The 22145-nt window shown below is 49.6% G+C and overlaps 2 protein-coding genes across 7 annotated transcripts in view; one reads left to right on the top strand and one right to left on the bottom strand.

Moving 5' to 3' along the window:
- The first annotated feature begins 636 nt into the window (after positions 1-636).
- Positions 637-11090, top strand: Mrap (melanocortin 2 receptor accessory protein). Its single transcript, XM_057765595.1, has 3 exons — positions 637-928; positions 9353-9452; positions 10398-11090. Exons 1-3 carry the CDS (start codon positions 694-696, stop codon positions 10594-10596), a joined length of 534 nt encoding a protein of 177 aa, XP_057621578.1. The 5' UTR covers positions 637-693; the 3' UTR covers positions 10597-11090.
- Positions 11091-12488: 1398 nt separating this feature from the next.
- Urb1 (URB1 ribosome biogenesis homolog) overlaps positions 12489-22145 on the bottom strand; it is a 58939-nt gene continuing 49282 nt past the window's right edge. For 3 of the 6 annotated variants that reach the window (XM_057764459.1, XM_057764461.1, XM_057764460.1), the window contains 8 exons: positions 21828-21939; positions 20251-20357; positions 19612-19755; positions 18018-18127; positions 16497-16694; positions 15148-15389; positions 13967-14566; positions 12489-13205 (listed from right to left, as the gene is read on the bottom strand). In XM_057764459.1, the coding sequence (XP_057620442.1) occupies positions 13027-13205; positions 13967-14566; positions 15148-15389; positions 16497-16694; positions 18018-18127; positions 19612-19755; positions 20251-20357; positions 21828-21939 (1692 nt within the window). In that variant the 3' untranslated portion in view covers positions 12489-13026. Of the gene's footprint in view, positions 13206-13966; positions 14567-15147; positions 15390-15645; positions 15755-16496; positions 16695-18017; positions 18237-19611; positions 19756-20250; positions 20358-21827; positions 21940-22145 lie in introns of those variants that run through there. The other 3 variants (XM_057764463.1, XM_057764462.1, XM_057764464.1) reach the window with 3 other exon arrangements.

Raw genomic sequence — 22145 nt, 5'->3', positions numbered from 1 at the left:
CCAAAGTGCTTCACGCATTGGCTGCTCCTTCCAGGATCCCCCCATATTCTTTCAGGAGAGCGTCTAGGAACCACGTGAACGAGTGGGTGCGTAACTTAGGGTGGGCCCCACAGACACTCGGCATCCGTTAAGAGCTGTGAGACTCCTATAGGATGCTGACGCAGATACACCGCTTCTCTGGTCTGAATGAATGCGCTGGCCACCACCCAGACGGCTCCTCTAAAAGCTGGGGAGGGGGGCCGTTCAGCCAAGTAGAGGGATTTACTGCCTTAGCTGACTGGTTGTGCACACGACAGATGTTGCAAGTACAGGGCCTGCCTTCAGAATCCAAGCCAGAGGTCTACTGGTTGCCTAATAATACCAAGAACTGGCAGGCTTTAATAACACCAAGAACCGCCTCGGTCTGAGTCAAGGGCACTGGCCGGCTTTCCTGAGCTTGATTAACTTTTCATGTATCGGAGGGAAAATAGTGCCTCTGTCCTGCTCTGTGAGTCATTTTCTGCTTCTGGCATCTGAGTTCTTGCCCACTTCCCAGTCCTTCCACGGAGAGGCAAGCCAGAGCTGAATGGGAAGCCGTGTCTCTAGCAGTCGGCTTTTCTTGCTTTGGAGTTTTTTCTAGGAGGGGCAGGATCCAGAGGCTATCTATGGGAACAGCCCCCTGACCTTCCAGCAAAGTTATGATAAGCAGGCCCCATGTCTGGAGACCCACAGACGAGCCCGGGTGGTTCTGACAGAAATGAGTTAAGCAATGTTGTCCCTGGGGCCCACAGCCCAGCTCCGGATGTGAGCCTCTGGCAGACACTGGCCTCCATAGCCACAGTCATGGCCAACAGGACCAACGCCTCTGTCCCGTACACCAGCTATGAATATTACCTGGATTACTTGGATCTCATTCCTGTGGACGAGAAGAAGCTGAAAGCCAACAAGCGTAAGTCAGAACCTGGGAAGGCAGCCAGGCAGAGGCTGGGCAGGAATGAGACGCTCTAGGCTTTGTCTCCACTTACTAGCTCCAGAAGGCTCACCCAGCATCAATAATGCTGCACACACAGACAGGAATGAGCCAGGCGCGGGACTCACAGTGCACCTGTAACTTTCAGGCGTAAGTTTATGAATGAACTATAAGCTAAGCAGAATGGTCCTTTTACAAAACACATATATTTATTTGGGGGTGGGAGTGCCACAGGGCATCTGTGAAGGTTAGGGGCAGCTTGGAGAAGGTGTTCTTTCTCTACCATATGGGTCCCCAGCATGGAAATCCAGGTGTCAGGCTTGGAGGCAAGCACCTTTAACCCTCTGAGCTATCCTGCTAACCTGGCAGGATGTTCTTTTAAGACAAATGCACATGTGCACACGCAGACTTTCACGCTTTATTTTTCCATTCATTTTATTAGTGTATATTATTCTACAAAATAATGGATTTTGTTATAATAGTTTCATACATGTAGATAGTTTAATTCTTTTGGTCTTGCTTCTTTGAGATGGCATCTTATTATATAGCTTTGGCTCAGTTGGTACTCTCTATATAGCACAGGATTTTCTCAAACTCATAGAAATCCTCCTGCCTCAGTCACCCGAGGGCTGGGACTACAGGTGTGCATTGCTATGGTTAGCTATGGACTTTGACCATATTCAACCCCCTATTACCCTCCCTCATCCCCAATTCCTCCCCCTGACTCCCCTTTCCCCAAACAGTTGCCCCTCCTATTTCTATGCCCTTTTTCCTCTCACCCTGCCATGCTGAGGGTTGAAGCAAGAGCCCCCACCACTTTGCTACACCCCAGCCTCCCCACTTCTCTTTTGAAGGTCCATTTCTTGATGGAGTTGCGTTTGTTTGGGGCTCCTGTAAGCTGGGAGAGTTTCTTCAAACTGCAGAGTTCACTTTTCTTCGTTGTCCATATTTAGATCTGGGAGACGTATTCCCCCATCTCTAAGATGTAAGTCATAATCTCTGCTAAACTGACCACAGCTGCCCAGCATTGCTGCTCTCAGGGACAAGCATGCGTTAACATCCACTTCTCGTCTGCTTATTCATCGCTTGAGCAACTTGGCGCTTTGTGGATGTTCTTCTCTGATCGGTCCAGCTCCTCGGCCAAGGCTAAAGGTCAGCTGAGGCGATGAGCAGAAAGGCACAACCCCGGAGCAGTGCGCGTGGCTGGGGACCTGCCTCTGCCTGCTCCATTAGATGTCTTGGGTTCTGGGGCTATGTCCCACAGCGTAAATGGAATGTCTCAAAGGAATGGAATAACGCCATATGGAAAGGAGACGGCTGGTTACAGATCAGCTCCAAACACATAAATGCTAGGGTTTAAGACAGTAAGCACCAGCTCCTGGACAGTCTTTTAGAAAAGCCTGTAACTTGCAGCATTGAAATGCACGTGCCCATCCATGTTTCCTGAGGATTTCCCTCGTTCCCAGCACTACAGAAAGCCCTTTATGGGGACAGGAGGTTGGCTGTGTGTTGTCTGACGCAAGACAGAGAACTGTAACGTTCAGGGCAGGGTTTTGCACACGTGACTCACCATGAAGAAGACTTAGTCAGAGGGAGAGAGTGGCGGGGCTGGAAAACACACCTCCTTGTAAATTTTGCCACGAGTTCTGAACTTGAGGAGCCGTGTTGATCTGGACAAAAAGGCTTTGTAAAACAGAACACTATGCAGATGCAAAGCAGAGAGATTTTCGGACACTGGAACTTTCTGAGGACGGAGGATGTCCCACTCGGCCACCACCTGCTCTGTAAAGCTGCCCCGCTGTTTTGGGTGGGAGGAATCTTGGCCATCTTAGAGTCTGCAAGCTTGGCCTTGCCTGATGGCCCAAGTTCAATCCCTGGGACCCAGGTGGTAGGAACTGACCCTCCAGGACCCACGCAGTAGGAAGAGAGAACTGACCCTACAGACTGTCCTCTGACCTCCACACACCCGCTGTGCTGCGTCACACAATACATGCATGTGGTAAAGAACATATTAATTTACAGGCTGAGGAGGGGGCTCAGCATTTAAAGCAAAGGTATGAGGACCAAAGGGTGGATCCCCCACACCCACATACAAACTGGGGATGGTAGCCCAATCTATAATCCCAGGACTCATACAGCAGGGTGGAGGGCAGAGAAAGGAAAAATCTGGGAATACTCATGGGCTAGCTAGCCTGGGGTACACATGAGCAATGAGACCTTGTATCAAATACGGTAGATGGCAAAGACCAAGTCATCTGACCTTCATATGTGTGCCATGGCACACGCATGCCTTCACACGTTATAGACATACAGAGAGGACCAACAGCCATCAGAACTCCACATGTGTGCCTTCACACGTCACAGACACACAATGTTAATTTGCATTTGAGGTGCCCTGGTTTCTTAGGAGGCTAGTTCTAACTATGTCACAAAGGATAACAGATAACCAGTTTTACCCCAAGTCACCACTGTTGCCTCAGAAGAAAGGAAATCAGCACTGAGCTGAAGGCAGTGGGCTGCCACATACAGCGACAGGTCATAATCTGGTGTGATCCTGTTACACGCGCTTTACAAGGGCATTAGCCTTGTAGTTTTCAATGCTGCTCAGGACGGGTTCATGGAGATGTGTCAACACAGTAGAATACGCAGACATGCTTTAGAAGAATCCCTCGAAATTGTAGGGTTTGATTTTGTATCCATCCCCCTCTTGGATGCCAAGCTAAGAAAACCAATCCTATATTCCAGTCTTACAGAGACAAACAAATTATTCTGGTAAGATGGGTCTCCAATGGCTGGTTAGTATTCCCATGCAGAGAGCAGTGAACTGGGTGGCCCTCCCTTGAGGACAGCTGGCTTCATGGCTCTCTACCACCATGGTCCACATGTCTCCTTCCTTCCCTTTAGTTAAGTGGTAAGAAGAGTTTGTCATGGTACAAACCGACCTCTGCCGATGCCTGCCTCTGTCTATTCGCCTGCTGCTCCCAGAGCACGGGGAAGGGGAGCAGAAACACCATTAATCAGTCTCTTCCGAAAACAGCAGGGGACTCAATGAACACATAAAACAAGGGCTGCATCTAACTCCCTTCTTGCCTGGGGAACGTCAACTTCAGACTTTACCCATGATTTCAGTGTCTTTAGCAAATGGCCCACCCATGCACTTGACATAAATCCTGAAGGTGACATTTAAATAAAGATGTCACAATGTTTGCTTTGGAACAAACTTTCATCAGATGTCCTTGTGGGGCACAATACTCGAAAGATTCTGTTCCCGGACCCTTTGACTGGAAACTGACTTTAGACTGACGTGCTAGTTTTCTGTGCACTAGTTAGAGGAGGGCTGTGGATATTTGATGAACAGATACACTTTGGGAAAATATCTCTCTCCATGGAGGAATGAGAGTTTGCATTTGCATTTGTCCTTGCTGTTGTTCTGGTATGTTCCATGAGAAAGCCATGGTAAGGATCATTGATGGCAACTCACAGAAGAGCGGACGCAACACGAGGTGATGGCTTCTTACACACGAGCCTGCAAGAGCCCCATGAAATCCTCAGGAACCGACGACTTGGGGCTCACTCCTCTATCTTTCCCGAGACACGTCACTCAACCCCACGCTCCAGGCTTCACTCATGACCTTGCAATCCACAGCTGAGCAGAAAAACGGAGTAAGGGAATAAGGAAGGATGCAAGGTTTGGGAAGTCCAGCTGCGGCTGGAGGAAGACCGCAGGACCAGTTCTTCTCATTCCCACTAGACAGAACTAGCTGAATAGGAGGCTGGGAGATGTAGTTTTTATCCCCGACAGCCATGAGCCCAGATGAACCCGGTAGAGAACAGACCCCAGGACTGATAACTAGCACTCTCACTAGTGACCTTTGTTCTGACCCCACTTCAGCAAGGTCAGAGGACACCGTGACACCGTATCACGGTGAAACTCCCCACGGCAACAAGGATCTTAGTGTTCCCTGAACAAGAAATCACGCCAGGGAAGTATCCTAATACATTTATTTTATTTAATCATCCAACTTAATTGGCACTATTGCACACAAACAAATATAGAAGAAAATAAGACTTAGAGATGTAAGAAAATGTCACATTGACCGAGGTCATAAAGAGAAAATGAAAGGGTCAGAATATGAACATAAAACCAATCTGCCTGGGCTTTTACCACTTTGTTATTCCCCAAGCAAGAAAAACACATAAGCAACAAGCACAGCAACACCCGAGGCCGACTTCCTACCAGAACCCTGGGATGTTGGGGATGCTGGACAACACCAGAGCTAAAGCACCTTCTCTCAGGGGCTTAGTCAGCTCCTAAGATCACCTGCTAAGGACCCAGTCAATGCCTGAGAAGCCGCTGAGAAGTAATAGAACCTCTAAGAGGCGGGGCCTAATGAATGAAAGGTGAGGTCATTGGCCGCATGCCCTCGATGAGAAGCCTGGGGTCCTGGACTCTCTTTTTGCTCCCAGCTGCGGTGGTGTGAGCAGCACCATCACCTGCTCTGCACCACGGGCCCCAAAGGGACACACTGAGCAAACACAGTCTGAGGTCTCTAAAACCATGACCAAAGAAACCGTGCCCTTTTAAAGTTGCATGTGTCAGGGATCTTGTGTGTGTCACAGCGTTGTGCAGCTGACACACTCAAGGTTAGTGAGGAGCCCTAAGACGTAAGGCGGAGTCCATTCGTGCTTGCTGGAATTTGACTTTTAACAAGCAGGGTCTTGCTATGTTGGCCAGGCTGCTCCTGACTTCTCAATGCCAGACATCCTCCTGCCTCGGTCCCTAAATAGCCAGGATTACACCACGTAATGCTGCACATGGCTCAGACCCTGGTAAACCCTGTTGGGGTTTGCTTCTTCACAGTCCATAGTGTGAACTGGGGAAGGAAGGAGAGGAAAAGAAGGGCAGAGGAGAGAAGGGAAGGAGGGGTTGGAGGGGTGGGGCAGAAAGGAAGGGAATGAGGGAGGGAAGAGAAAAGAATGGGCAGGAAGGCAGGGAGAGGAAGCTGAGGGTTCTCCATGAATGAACTGGCTTCCTTCTCAGTCCAGCCAGGGGTTCTGTGTAAAAACAAATCTGTGGGTGTGAGAATCTTTCAGACACTGGGGATGACGGTTCTTGCCTTTAGAACAAAATGTTCCCTGTGAGCACTCAAGATGAACTCTCAACAGTAGAGGAAGAAATTATTTTTCTTGGCTTTCTTTTTTCAAAAGAACACAACGTAGCAGTAGCATAGAAACTGAGCAGTGGCTCCTCATCCTGTTTTTGTCTGACAAAATTAAAATTTCACTTATCCATAGGCAGTAGGTTCCAAGCAAGGGGCCGTCTCATTTCCTGCTCAGAATCAGGGATGATGACCAGGGCTTGTCTGTGAAGTGCCTGAAGCTGTCTCCTCTGAATTTATGAGGACCTGTGTGCTATGGACCTCACATTTTAATCATTTTTATGAAGAGGAAAAGGGAGCATTAATATCCACAGAAATTACCCATCCAGAAGAAAATCCCCAACTAAAGTTTCAGAAAGTACATGATCACATGTGGACGATTACAAATAAACTGAACTCTGAGAATATGGGTACATCATGCGAGAAAGCCAGGGTTCTTTTGAAGGGATGTCATATAAACTAACCACTGTGGATAAGGGGAAGGTTTTTATTGTAGATATGAGCGAGAACAGTTAGAGACATCTGGAAGAGTCCAGGGCAGAGAAAGTAGACTGAACATGGCCTGCAGACCGGATGTGGCCAGGGCTGTCTGCGAGAGGGAGACCAGGGAACAGAACAGTGAGCAGGAGCAGTACAGAGAACACGGTGAGAAGAGCTGACTATAAACAGAATGAGTGGCTGGGGGAGGGAAGCCATGAGCTGGAGGGGGTCTCAGGAAGGAGGTGACAGGGGCTAGGGTGCCTGAATGGACTTTGAAATGTGTACCAGGTGCTTGTGATGCGGAGGGAGCCTGGAGGCCAGCATGAGCTTTGAAATGCTGGTAGGCGCCACAGGCGAGGTAAGGGAAATGACTCCGTTGGCAGGTGGGAACTATCTTCACAAGTTTCTGAGAAATGCTGGCTTTTACCTAACTGCCAGAAATCCAAGTTGAGCTCATTTCTGGATATCTGGACTGCCTTTTGGGGTTTGGAGAGTTGGAGTTTCCTTTGGATTTGACATGTTTCAGCTTAGGACATCCACTATGACCTCATTTTCCACTTCCCAGGAGCCCAGAGGTCCCCTTAAAAGTGCTTAATGTTTCTTAGCGTGGGGCCGAAAGGCGAGAAGATGCAAAAGCTGGCGTGGGTCTTTGTTGTCCTTGCCTCCGTGGAGTATAAATGCTGTAAAGGGCTGAGATTACAATGCTCCTTTTCAGGCATTGCATCTTTCCTGTGTGTGTGCGCGTGTAATAGTCTAGTGTGCAATGTGCAAGTGTGCATTTTACCTATATAACCAGAGTTCAGTGTTGGGTGTCTTTCCTCAATTGTTTGCCACCTAATTTGAAATAGGGTCATTCACTGACCCTGAAGCTCAGCAGCTCAGCAGTTGGCCTGGCTGGCCAGCTAGCAATCTCGGGAACCCACCTGTCTTCACCCCTGATTCCCAGCAGCAGGGTTACAGATGAGCATCTGTTTTTTCCACGTATACCTCAGGTCCTCATGTGTGTACAGGAGGCTCTCTAACAGCTGAGGCTCCTCCTCTACCCTCAGCCTCATTTCTGACATTAACTGTTCAGGTCCAAGGTTGGCCACTTTTGCAAATTTTGGTTGTTTTTGTTTCATTTATTTATTAATTTTAAATCTGTCAGGGTCATGGAGCTGACACTTCAAATATGGCCAGTGCTATATATCAACAGACTGCAATGATCTGAAATAAAATTTGGGTACATACTAAAAGTGGACAGACCTCTCTCTTGTCTTATTCCCAGAACACAGCAGCTGCTTATACACAGCCATGCTGAACTGGGCCTCCAGATTCTTTTGGATAATTTAAAGCTGACACAGTCTTATGCACGCTGTATGTATTTACCATGTAGGCTTCCATACTGGAACGTCTAGGGAGGTTGGTACCCTCTGAGGGGGGCCTTGAAATGGCCGGAGAGTCTGAAAAGCAGGGATGCTGTAACAGTCAGAGCCTTGCTTCATCACATCTTGATGCCCTACACATCCCTCACAGCAGTCATTTCTTCTCTCATTTGTCGGTACAACTCTCATAAATATCTTCTGTTTGAAAAGGCACGGACCCTTTCCTTTGCGCTAGCTCATAGTTGCGCAGCGTGGCGATCCATACTAATGGAAGCTTGGCTTACAGCTTGTCTTAGTTAGGGGTTCTACTGCTGTGGTGAGACGCCACGGCCACAGACTGGCGCTTACAGGTTGAGGGGTTTAGTCCATCATCACCATGTCAGGAAGCATGGTGGCGTGAGGCAGACAAGGTGCTGCAGAAGGAGCCGAGAGTTCTACATCTGGAACTGCAGAGGCAGCGGGAAGACAGAGTGACACTGGGCCTGGCTTGAGCATCTGAAACCTCAAAGCCCCACCCCCAGTGACATACTTCCTCCAAGAAGGCCACACCTACTCTAATAAGAACATATCTAATAGTGCTACTTGATATGGGATGTCTCTCTGAATGCTGTAAATATGTTTTATAACCATTGGTTAATAAAGAAGTTGATTTAGCCAATAGCCAGGCATAACAGAGCCGGACAGGAAATCCAAACAGAGACACAGGGAGAAAAAGGGTGGAGTCAGGGAGATGCCAGCAGTTGCCAGAGAAGCAAGATGTGAACACCATGGCCACACAGCAATATACAGATTAATAGAAAGGGGTTAATATAAGATGCAAAAGCTAGTCAGTAATAAGCCTGAGCCATTGGCCAAACAGTTTGTAATTAATATTAAGCCTCAAAGGGGGTTTTTGGGAACTGGCAGGTGGGAGAGAAACCTCTAGCTACAGCTACTCCTGTGAGCCTGTGGGGGCCCTTTTCATTCAAACCACCATACTATCTTCAACAGGCTCTTTGTCACACAGTGAGGGGTGTATAGATTCCCCCAGCTTGGGCATCTTGTCCTGAGGCTACCCTACTGGGGCTGTCACCAAGGCTCAGAGAGGGTCCTTGTCACACAGAGCTGCACACAATGAAAAAAGGAAGTTATAAAATCACTACTCAGGATTCTTCCTCCAAGCAACAGGGTAGCCGGAGAAAGCTTGTGGGAGCCCCAGGGTTCTATTTAGTTTGCCATCAGCTGGCATCACCCTAAACTAAGACAAGCCACTGGCACATTTCCCTCTTTCTAAGGTTGTTACTGGAGACCCTCCCAGCCAATACCGTGGAGGCACTGGCTCTGTAATGCCTGGTCTCCTGACTTCTTGCTGAGGCCCAGTCTGCTGTCAGGCTGACAGTTGATTTCGTTCCTTCCTGTAGATTCCATTGTCATTGCCTTTTGGGTGAGCCTGGTGACTTTCGTGGTGCTCCTCTTCCTAATTCTGCTCTACATGTCCTGGTCAGGCTCCCCGCAGATGAGGTAAGCAGGGAGGTGGGAGCTCGGACAAATGCAGATGTTAAAGGACAGTAGTATAGGGCATGCGCACACATCCGCAGGACGGGATAGCGCCCATCCGTGCTAACCATGGCCTCGCAACGACAATCTATACACAGAGCAGTGGTTCCACAAGATTGTGGGTACGGCCTGTGACATCTAGAGTGAGATCCCCTTGGGATCCACTTCTTAGCAGTTAAGAGCACTTGTTGTTCTTCCAGAGGACCAAGCTGGGTTCCCAGCACTCACAATGGTCAGTTTACAGCTGCCTGATACCCAACTCCAGGGCGACGACATCCTCTTTGGGCCTCTTTGCACAGCACAGACTTACTCTGACACACACATAAAGACAATTACTTTTAGAATTCTAAAATGGCCCCCAAGGCACTGTGTGAGGATCCTTCCCTCCCCTGCAGAGAAGGGCGTCAGCACCCCAGCAGCTTCCCCTCCCGCATCTTTGTTTTGTAGCTTTGCAGCCACACGGAGAATGGTTCTCCAGCTTAGCTAGTCCCTGGCCCCTGCTCACCCTGATGTCACTCAGGAGGCAGAATCTTCCCATTTGGGGAATAAAATCCAAATGCAGGCAGGAAGCAGGGGCTAAGGTTGATGCCAGACACTCATGGTCACTGTCCCCAGTACCCTGAGGGCCTGGAAATCCAGAAGACAGACTTCTTAGCTAAAGACACACTTAGTGTGGCCATAGGAGCTGACTTGGATCCGTGTCTGGATTAAAGGCCAGTAGGCTCCCGTGTAAGAAGAGATGAACACAGCAGCAAGGACTGTTACTGAAGGAGGGACTCAAGGCCTGACTCCCAACAAAGCTGACTTCCCCAGGCACAGGGCAGGCGCAGAGGGATAGGGGAGGCCTCCAACTAACAACTATTCTCTAGCCGGTCCCTTTGATGTTTGCCTCGTTTGCTCTGTCCACAGACACAGTCCCCAGCCCCACCAAATATGCCCGTGGAATCACAGCCTCCACCTCCCCTTCTGCCTCCGGAGGGCCTCCCCGCAGACAACAGAGGAACCAGGAAGCAGAACTAGCTCTGATCAATGGTTACAGCAGGAGAGTCCCTCTGCCTCACCCCCTGCAGCTCTGGCTCTCCCCTGGGACCCCCAGAGCATCAGCTGACCTCAGGAACGAACACAGCAGTGTAATGATGAGCAACCTGGAGACAAAACTTCTCAACTGTAGAGCTGACGCCAGGGAGCCAGTCACAGTGAACTGGTAACTCAAACCAACATGGACAGCTCCGTCTTTTTAAGGCCATTTACAATGCAGCAAGAAACGGACTAGGTCAAAACAAGTCAAAAAGAAGACATCACACACACGTTAATATCCTAGCTAAGACGGAGACGCTGCCCCAGACATAGTTATGCTGTTGTTGAATATGCTTAATCTGCTTGCTGCTGACATTTGCTTCGGGATGAATAGGAAAATAAAACATGAGTATTACCCTTTGCTTTGCCTCTGTCATTCCTTCTGCCTGAGCACACGTGGTACATGTGAGGATGCTGGGAAGTCTGCAGACCTCCCGCGTGCCCTCCCAGGCCAGCTCTGCTGGGTCACACTTTCCCTTCCCGACAGTCTTTCGAGACAGAGCCCACAGAGCTTGTGAGAAGCAGGGCCTGCATCCAGGAGCCAGCCAGCCTCCAGCACTGTCCCAGAATGCTGAGTTCTCAAAGCTAGCAAATGGCTTCCCAGCTTCCCATTCTAGCTGCCGCTTTAAGGACCGAAAACAACCAGGTCTCTAGTATCAACGGCCCTGCCTGAAGAGAGAGAGCACAAGGCAGGCCCAGAAAATTGGCAAGTGTACCGCTAGCACAGTCGGGGGTCGGCAGGTTTTCTTCTTAAACAATGGCCTTCCCTTTCCACCACCGTGTTCAGGCTAAGTGGGTGATGATAAAACCACGATGAGCAAATCCCTTCTGTAAAATGGTACCATCTTTGCAAATGGCCTACCCACTGAACATCACTCCTGGCACACTTTAACCATCCCCAGACTCCCTCCATTCGGGGCAATGGGAAAGTGAGGTGTGCAGCGACTGCTTTGGGAAGGAGGAAAGCTGCCATGGTACACAGGCAGTCCGCCTGCGATCACAGACGCGGACCGTGGCTCTAGAAGGCCGGCTGTCCTGCTCCATGCCAGGTGCGAAGACCATGCAGGACCCACTCTCGTCCACAGCGTGAGGGGTCAGGCATACTCGCACCAGACTGGGGAGGGTGAGTCTAAACAATACGGAGAGGAAAGAAGGGGAGCTGCTGAGCTCACAGGCTGCTCTAAATCATGGTCCTCCCTTAAGGCAGTATCTCTACAGGCACTGGCCACAGGCTGTGCCAGAAGAGGGGAAGGAAGGGACATGACCCATGACCTCTCACCAGGGTCAAGACAGAGGAGGCTGATGCAATCAGACTGCACATGTGCTCACCTCACAGGAGTAATCACACCCCACCTAGTCACTGGGACCATGAGCCCAGGGGATGCTGAGGACTGGAGCTTGTGCCGGACTGGGGAAACTTGCTGGGGTCTGGTGGCCACTTCTTTGCGTTCAGAAGCCTGGCCTATAGGGACGTGCTCCAGATCCTGTCTTTCCAGCCACTGTCCCTCTGTGTGCCACTCAGAGGTACCCTAAGCAGGAGAGTGTCAATAAATGGCAACCTACAGGCACTTTCCACCTCAGCGTCCTGGGCTTCCCGTCTGTCCCCGCAACTGAAGGCGAGTGGCTGTCCGTACACGAGCCTGTCTGTGGAGCAGGACGACACACACAGAAGTGCAAACACTGAAGTCGAAACCAGCACCACACACAGCACACCAGACACCAAGTCACCAGCTCACAAACGGCAGCTCAAACACAAGGGACCAGCACATTTCATCTGCGAAATCTGTGAGATTTCACACTGACCTCAACCGGAAACAACACCTAGTAACAGTGAGCCATAACAGTTAAATTATGACATTAAAATGCAGGCCTCTCAATTAAAAATTGTTTGTAAAATGAAAGCAAAATACAAAGTGACTCACAAAAATTACTATTTATTATCAAAACAGTATAAACTCAAAATCCTCTTTGAAATATAACTTAAAAAAATAGACTGTCTTCCCAAAGTAGAGGTGAAGGCATTTTACCTTAGGGGCACGGTGTACCATATTTAAATAAACAGCAAACACAGACAGGAGCTCACTCACTTGGTCACGGGAAGTGCCCTATGCCGTCTCACAGAGACAACTGTACACATCTGCCATGTGCATCCAAAGACACGGGCTTTCACATTTCAGCTTGAACACCGTGAACCCATTCTGTACCTACGAGTACCACACCCAGGAGCTTCCTCTGCCAGGAGGGTAGCAGCCATCTGAACGCTCTGTGAGCTCATGGCCTGGTAGTGCCCAGCTACTACAACTGTGGCTGTAAGGTCAGCACCCGAGCCTCTTGTTGGTCAGCTAATTCAGTCCACGTAACCTTTCTTTCTGGAAGTAGTTGAATGTATCACTTCACGCCTCCTGGAAACCTTGGCCTAGACTTTCTGGAAGCTGCTGGGGAGCTGGTCAGCAGGGGTGAGTCAAGCGTCTGTCTGGGTGGAGGAGTCGATGTTCCTGCAGAGTGCAACAATGGCCTCCGCCTCACCATGTGGCTTTGCAGTCTCACGGACCATTCTGACGTGAGCGAGGAAGGTGTCTGGCTGCTGGGCCCCCAGCCAGATGTCCTTAACATACAGAGACACCAGGAATACTGTGGGAGCTGGGGAGAGTTGGAAAGGTCATTAGGATGTGCACTTGCTCAGATGGAAAGCAAACCACCCACCCATAGTGCACCAGGGCTTTGCACAGCTGCCAGATACACTACACCAGAGCCTGCAGAAGCACAGGCGAGCATGTGAACAAAAATGAATTTCCTCTTGTGCTATCCTTCCTGATCATCTAGATTTACTTTCTTCTGATGACTGTATATTGGCCTTAAAAAAGAAGTTACTCCAAGTCCCATCCCGGTCAGAGGCCTCATGGTCACGGCCATCACTGAGTTGGTTCACAGGCAGAAAGACTCTATTCCTGCTGCAGCTAGATGAGACCTGACAGGCCCCTCTGCTCTCAGGTGGGGTTACAGGCCAGCCTACTGGCTTTTCCCTCCCTGTGAAGGCGACCATTCTCCCAGATGGAGGACACAGCTGCCACTCCACCTCACAGCCACCAAAGCCAGAGCAGGCCACTCATCCACTCACTCGTGTCTGGATGCCACGCACAAACGTGGGTATATGTGTGTGGTCCCTATGCAACCCCAGTCCTCTGCTCTGTAGGATGGGGTGTCCCTCAGGTTCTAGGGGGTGCCTGTCGTCATAAACACAACTGCCACTAAGGAGGAAGACCGGCTCTCCCTTGACACCCACTCTGTAACTCCCAGTCTCGGGAGGGACTAAAAATCAGAGCACCAAGCTGAAGAGCTTTCTAGCCCACCTTCTCCCACCCCATGTATTTCTCTAGCTCTGACCAAAGAGTCCACATTACCTCGTTTGGCTTCATCCTTTTCATCCAGACAACTAAGGCACAGGGCCTCCACCACTGGGTGGAAAGGGCTATCTATCCGGCCCCGGGCCGCCAACAGCTGCAGCATGATAGTGTTAAACTTGCAGGCCACAGCCTGCGCAGGCTCTGCCAGGCCCTGGACACTGCAGTGGCGATTATACAGCCTAAAGATGCCACTCGTCACAGCACTGTCCCCGAGAAGGTCAGCTACCACCACTGGGTGTGGCAAAATGTGGCTCTCAAGCCAGTCAAGGAGTCTTGTGGCCTCTGCCCTGCTGAGGGGGCACTCAGCCAATGACCGCAGCACCCAGTTGGCCACCAAAGCAGCAGCAGCGCGAGTAGAGTCCGGCGCTTTACTCCCAGGGGCAGCCTGGCCCACAGACTCCTGAGTGCGTCCCAGGACGGGGACAATTGGCCCCCAGTGAGTCAGTGTGGCCCTCAGGAGGTCCTTGCACGTCGCCAAACTAGATGCTTCCAGCTCAGGCTCAGCAGCCTCCTCCACTTCTCCATGCCTCTTCCTTCGGCCTCGTGGGCCTCCGGCACGGGCAGCTGTCATAGGCTTGTTCTTATCCTTGAGCATTTCTGTTAAAGACAGAGAGGAAAAAAGTGAGGGTGGGGTTGCCACATCCATACAGAGTGAGTGTGTGTGTTTGTGTGACAAGCACTGTATAGGCTGCACTTTCCCCCAATCTGCTCTTCTGACTTCAGAGCAGTGAACAAGGGAACAGCCACTCCTGGGCGCTCCTTCCCAGCAGGCTCCTCAGCACTACACCACTGCCTGGGTCTTCTCCATCCCCAATGCTCCAGCGCAGCAGTGCTGAAGTGAGCGGTTCAGGAGGCCCTGATCTTGTGGGCGAAGGCAGTAGTACATTAGTGCTATAGGGAGATATGGAAACACTGGAAGTAGGTCACTGGTGGTGGACCCTTGCAGGGTGTGTCTGATTCCAGATCCTTTATCTTCTTGGGCATTTTGTCACAGTAACATGGAGCTAACACACTTGGGCACTGCCTTATCTAAAGGCAAAAAGGCCACCAGGCATTGGGGAAGAATTCAAACCCAGGTCCTCACTTCCGCCTCTGTGCCCCATTTCTCTGGAGCCGTGGCTAGGGAGGGGCATGTTGGTGGACTCAGGCAGCAAAGGGCAGGAAGGAGGAGAACTTACTCATTAGGTCCTTGACTTGGTGCTGCTCAATGACGACTTTCAGGGCTCCTTGGAGCTTCGTGTCTCTTTCAATGAGGCTCCACTTATGCAAGAGGACCAGGACATCTTTGGTGGAAAGTGTCACCTTGTTCACAGTCAATTGACCTAAATCCTTGAAGGTCTTTAGGATGGTGGCCCGATAGCTCAGAACAGACTCAAGTGTCCAAAAGAAGTTGATCAGCTGCGCAGAGGCCAAGGTGCGACTGTTTGGAAGTCAATGTTACAGTGAGCAAAAGTCGACCCTGTCCTGACTAGCCCAGGAAAGTCAGGTCAGACAAATTACACTTTTTTTTTAAAGGTCAAACCAATGTATGCTCAGGACACAGAAGAGGAGACGTGAGAGAGGCTCTCTAGAGATCTGGAATCTGAATTCTCTGCTGGAGGAAGAGAAACCTCTTTAGAAAGCCAAGCAGGAAGATGGAGGGGCAGGGCCAGGGGGTGACACAGCTCTGAAGGATGCTGACTCCTCCCTCTCCAGCTCAGGCTCTCTTCAGCATCACCACACGGGCAAAGCCCGAGTGACGCTCAGTGGAGGGAAGACAGCCTTCTCGTCTTCTAATGTCACCTGCTACACACAAGGGTGAATGCTAACAGTTATCAGTAGTCGGGCAGCAATGTGCCAGACAACCCCAAAATACAAGATACGGTTGTCCAGTAGAGTTTAATTTAATTTGGGGCAACATGAAACCAAGTGTCCTGTTCTTATTTAAAAAAATAAAAATAAAAAGCCTCCAATTCTGAGACCCATTCTACCCCACTGACACACGTCAGTTCAACATGAGAAATCTAAGCACATGTTTTCTCTAACAGTGAATCTGAGGAGAATTCAGCTCCCAGAGCTGACGGACTGATGAGCTTGAGGATCCATGTACATGTGCATCTCTGGAGGCTGGAGAGGTGGTGGAGATGGCTTATAGGTACCCGGGCTAAGACTAAGGTCACAGAAAACACACTCTTCTGTGGAACCTCATTTGTTTAAGCACGCTGTGTGTGTGCGTGTGTGTGTGTGTAACACAGATACAGATGTTTTTCCTACAAAAAGTGCTCTAGACTTAGTGGGTTCTAAGTCTGCTAAGCTTTCAGGGCCTCCATGAGAACCTTGGAGACGGAGATGAAAATAAAGACAGAGCCACAATAGATGTCCTGATGCTGGCACAGCACTCTGGCCCACACCACATCAGGCCAGGGCTCAGGGGTCACAGCTGGGTTGTGAGAGAGATGTGGTGACCACAGGTGAGAGGAAGGAAGAAGCAGCAATACCCCATTGTCCTGATTTGCACAGCAGGGTATTTATCTCACAGCAGGCTCACCTCAGGTGCGTTGTAAGTGTGATGAGGACATACAGGAACTCGTCGACAATGTGCAGGGCAAGCATCTTCTGGGACTCCTGGGAGCCAGGTTGGCACGGTGGCTGCCCGCCCTGCTCTGGTACTTTGTTGCCGAGGTTGGTCACCCACAGGGTGTGCAGCAAGGAGATCACATTGGAGAGCAGCCGAGTCTCCACAAATCTGAAACCAAACATGGCAGCAGCCTAGTCAGGGAGGCCAATGTGTGAAGGTAGGATGTGAACCACAGAGTAGGCCAGAACGCTGGTGACTGCCCCGCTTTTGACAGTCTGACCTGCCCATCCCTCAGCACAAAGCACTCCCTCTAAGTAAAAACAAGGTGCTTGACGTAGAAATGCAGCATCAAGCCAGGACGGGGCTCACCAGAAAACGGTACCAAGTCCCTGAAGTACAGGAGAAACAGCAGTGTGGTTATGGTAGCAACTTGAACTATAAACAAAGTTATTATGGGTTGTTATTATTATTATTGCTATTAGCCAATTATGCCTTTAAAAAAAATCTGAAAAGTCTTGAAGCTGTTGACGTTGGAAGACACAGTTTAAGCTGCTTCTTTCAGAAAGATCTTACTCTATTTGTCTTTGTGAGGCAGGGTCTGGCACTGTGGCCCAGCCTGGCCTCGAACTCCCTGAACTCCTCTGACACAGTCTCCTGAGTGGTGGGATCACATGCATGAGAACCGTAGAAGACACCTTCTTGATGCCAATCTCCAGCAGTGCTTGTTTCCAGTATGAACACCTAGCTTTTATATCAGAGTAAAAGACCACTGATTCTAACCTGTGGTTAAAAACAATTAAATGAACGACCAACCGTCTTCTGCAACAGCAGGGTTATGACGTCACTGCGCCACAACCTGGCGGGATGAGGTGCAGGCGCCCTTAAGAAGTCACCTAGTGCTGTAACAAGCAGGACAGTGAAACATGCAGAGTTCCCAGGGCAGAGCCTGTGCATGTGCCAGCTTCTCAAAAAGCTGAAAATTACTTTTGAAAAAGGAAAAAGAACAAAAAGACCCAGTGGCCCCTGGGCATGTTACAATTGCCCCGTCACAGACAGAGCCCTCCTGATAGTGTTGCTGTGTCAGGGACCCCAGCCTTGCACACAGACTCACGCGATGGAGACTATGAGGAATGACAGGCATCTTCTGTCCAACCCCCACCCCGTGCTTGACGACCTATCTACCTTCACTGAGCATTTCAACAAGCCTAGAAGCAGAGTCTCAGGAGACGGGATACCCTCTATGCAGCTGGCCCCAGTGGCTGAGTGGGACATAAAGACAGGAAGGCTAGTGGGGTTCTGCCAAAGTGGATGCAGCTGTGCTTCAAATCCAAGGCAGACAAGAGACCCCGAAAAGCAGGAGTTAATGGAAGAAAGGCCCTTTGGCTATTACCAGGAGCTGGACTGCAAGCTCACAGGAGTACGGGTGGGACCCCACTGCACACAATCTATTGATGCTTAAACCTTTAGAGGTATCATGCAAAAAGCACTTACCTGCTCTCAAGGATATGTAAAATCCATGTTAAAAGGCTATAGTCCCGGATGACTTCATAGGCAGATCTGGTGATACGAGCAACATTCTGCAGAATTTCCAGGATCCAGTTCTGCAGAGTTCAAAGAGTCACTCCTTAGTGACCAACAGGGATTTTCTCTCTCGCTGGTTTAACTTTTAATAGTTGTTAGGGACTCACACTGGTTCCAGACTTCTGAGGGCTGGGATTACAAGCATTATTAGCCATAGGCCCAGCTCCAGAAGTGCATCAGCACACAAGTGACAGGAACAGACTCCCAGCAGTCAGCACTCCAGGTGGGATGCAGCCCAGACCAGTTGTGAGCTGCTGGGATCTACCCAAGGGAGACTATCAACACGGGCCTGTCCCTAACTGTTTCTGAGCACCTCAGAATTCTCACTACCAAAATAAAAAGGTACCATATTCAAATTCCATTTATTACAATGTATTTCTTAATCTTGACTGTTACTCCCCACATCTTACATAAGACAAAAATAAAAGTTTGCCAGGCTTTTCCCATTTACTTCTTTCAGCAGTTGTGTATTTAGAAAACATAAAATCAGCTCTCGGTCCCAGGACAGTCAGGGACAGGGCAAACTCACTGGTTCCTAATGGGTGAGAGGAGGCAGTCCCAACTCTCTATTCTTCTTTACTATGCTTTCCCCCAAATCAAAAGCAAATTAAGAAATAAATCTTTAATTAAAATTCAGAGTGCCTTTGACTTTTAAAGCTTTAGTGAAAACTCTGAACTGTCATTTACTTAGATGATGCTGACACCAGACAGTCAAAAAAGAGAGGGATCCTGCCTGAGGTGCCACTCTGAAGCTTGCAGATCAGTGCATGGTGACATGGGAAGGGACACAAGAAGTTATGACCTCAAACAACTAAAGAGAACGTGTGTCCAGTGCTTACTACTTTAGGGACTACATACGGTATAAACTTTTTAAGAGTCAACTTCAAGAATGGTCATGACTGCAACCCTAGTTTATGAGAGGTAAGAGGAATGTTGCAAGTTCAAAGCCAGCAACATCAACTTCAGGCCAGTCAGGGCAACAAAGTAAGACCCTGTTTCAAAAACAAAGAGAGTAAATTCCAGAAGAAAAATATAACTGACATGAACCAATAAAACTGAACACACAGTGTGACTGTCTACAGTCAACATTTATTTATTTGGAACATGGTTCATGTTATGTATTCCAGGCTGGCCTTAATCCTCCTGCCTCAGCCTTCTAAGGGATGGGATTCTTATACAAAGGTTTTATGTCTCCAGACACTACACGCAAAACTGGGAGCTAGAGGGTTCCTGTCACTCAGGTGGGATAATTTGCATCTTGGCTTTCAGGTCAACTCCACAGGGTTATGATCAGGAACTAGCTCCTTTCCCTTGATAAAATAAAGATGCAAAGGTCTTTCTTCCTATCCACCACGGTGTGGTAAGAAGGCCACAAAGAAAATCACCTGTTGGGATGAACAATGCCAGACTCCACACACACACACACACACACACGCACGCACGCACACATGCACGCACACACACACGCACACTCCTGTGCTGTGAACCAGAGGAACATGCTCACCTTAGCCACTTCGTCACACAAGGGGCTGCTGAAGAACGACAGAATGATGTGGAACACCCCTCTCCTAGAGCACAGCTCATAACAGTGTTTGTCTCTAATCCCCTGCCGTAGAATTCCCAATACCCATTCTTGTTCTGTTTTTTGCTAGGCCAGACAAACAAGAAAGCATCGTTAGATAAGTTACGGCTCTTCTGTGGGACAGGCAAACAGCAGTGTTTCCAGGTGATGGCCAATAGCTCTGGCCTTACATCATTAAGAGTCTTGTCCTTTGATTCCATTATCAGCTCAGAAATCAAAGATCAAGTCAAATCAAACAGCAAGCCATGTTTAAGTGGGTGGGAGTTTTACAGAAGGGTATGTTCTACTTAGTCCAGGGGCTCAGCAAGGAAACACAAGAGGGATGCTAAAGGCTCCCAGACTCGAGACTTTTAATAAGCAGGTCTGGGAAGTGCCAGGACACAGGAGTGTATCTGGCTTTGTGGGGCAGCACAGACGGTTCCTCTCTGCGACCTTGCTCTACACTGCTTGTGCAATGGTATTGTGTAGCAAGCTGCATTACTGAGGGACAGAGGAGACGTGGGGCTGAGTGAGTAATCTTGTTCAAAGTCTATGGGGACCTTGAGGACTTGGCCACACTACCTGGAAGTCAGAGCTGTAGAAGAACTGGTAAAAGCCTGGCAGTTTGTCCATGTTCAGGTTCTCGTGAGATAGCAAGAACTTGCTGATCTTCCAGTACATGTGCTCCTCTGAAAATACAAGCAGACAGTCACTAATGTTCTTGGTACAGCCTGGCAGTATCTGGACTGGGGGATAAATCCCTACCCAGCAGAGATTCTGCATCCTAAGAACCACAGTAGATTGGAAACCCAAGACCACTTATGCACATAGTGTTCTCCACATGATTTAGGGACCACCATTCCTGGACTTGGCCACAGAGACAAGAGCACAGGGCCCACACTGTGTTTCTAGCCTCTCCCAGAGAGGAGCTGACCCAGGAGGGAGGCTCAGACATCTGGCTCTAGAATACAAAGCTGGGAGAGTATACATCTCTTTCTGCTGCAATCTCAAAGTCCAGCTGGGTGGCCTGGTCATCACACATGGTCTTCCTTGGCATGAGGACTAATGTGGACAGCTGTACCCCAGGCACCATGGGCTCAATGGGAGGCTATGACGATGAATACCTAAACTCTGCTTTATTTTCTCCTAACAGACTCCTTTAAATCAGACAAGTGATAACAATTGAGTTTCCGCCACAAGTTTCCAAGGCAGGGAAACTTAAGTCACACGAATTATATCACAGATGAAAATCAGGCCTGAATTCTAAGAGCAATCTGACTACACAATTGACTACACACTAACTGAGAGGCCTGAGACACGCTACCTCTCCTGGGGGCCTCAGAGGGTGAGACGATGGGGGGAGTCGGCTGGAGGCTGTTTTCTCAGCTGAGATTATGACCTTGCTGGACTAACAGAGCCCTGGGGCCTTCAATGGTACTAACCTTCTCCTGATTTCCTCTGGCTAAACCCAAACAAGGCCTTCTGGTGCATCAAGACCTGTTACTTGCACATCCTTTCAGAGGCGGCCTGGTCCCCAGGAGCGGTGTTCCAACATCCTGGTTACAGCTACAGAGTGACTCATGTGCTTTCCAGCTGAGCACCTGGAACCACACACACCACGGCTCTGCCACACACGGGTCAGCGAGCAGCAGTGTCAGACAAGCTGCTGATGGCTCAGATGGGTGGGTGCTGTGCCAGGCAGTCTACAAGTGCTTTGGAGGGCACGACTCGGACCCTCTCACAGTCCTAGAGACGGGGGCACTCCACAGTGAAGAAACCCATGGGATGGACTCCCAGAGCCTCAGTTTTGTCTGTTTCTCCCCAACCAGAAGCTATGAGTGTTATTCCCCAGAAGGCCCGAGCGTGGCTCGCCTGGGGAACTACATTTCCCAGGAGCCCCTAGCATTCCACGCAAAGGCTGTGCAGAACGTGGCGCTTGACGCACGCACGTGGGGGACCCTTTAAAAGGCTGAAATGCCGTCTGTTCTTTCTCTTTTTCCCCTTCTCTCCTGCACGCCGCAATAAACCTCGCGCACCAAGTTTTGTTGTGTCTTGCGTCCTCCTTTCCCTCCTTTTGCGGTGAAGAAGACGAAGACGAAGAAGACTGAGAAGACGAAGAACAGAAGACCAACAGAACAAGACGAAGAGAAGAACGGTACCTGGTTTCAAGATCTGCACTGCTGCCTTGGCAATGAAAAGAGCCACGGTGAAGGGGAGCCTCAGGTTCGGAGCTTTAATTCCATTGCGGACAACATCCAGCAGGTACAGAACCTGAACAGAGGAAAGACAAGCACCTTCAGGGTGTGTTTGTTTGTCATGGATCTGCAGGGACGGTCTGTCCTTCCACTTGGGGACAAACAGGAAGCCACAGCAAGACACTGTGTGCCTTCCTCTTGGAGATGCTCCTGCCTTCTTCTTTTAGAAGCAGACGTGCACAGTGGTTGAGAGAAGCCGAACACTACTACCAATCTGCTCCT

Source organism: Chionomys nivalis, chromosome 3 (genome assembly GCF_950005125.1).
Source record: "Chionomys nivalis chromosome 3, mChiNiv1.1, whole genome shotgun sequence".
In the NCBI taxonomy this organism is placed as follows: Eukaryota; Metazoa; Chordata; class Mammalia; order Rodentia; family Cricetidae; genus Chionomys; species Chionomys nivalis.
The sequence above is the reverse complement of the archived record's forward strand: the minus strand, read 5'-3'. Positions and strand labels throughout refer to the sequence as shown.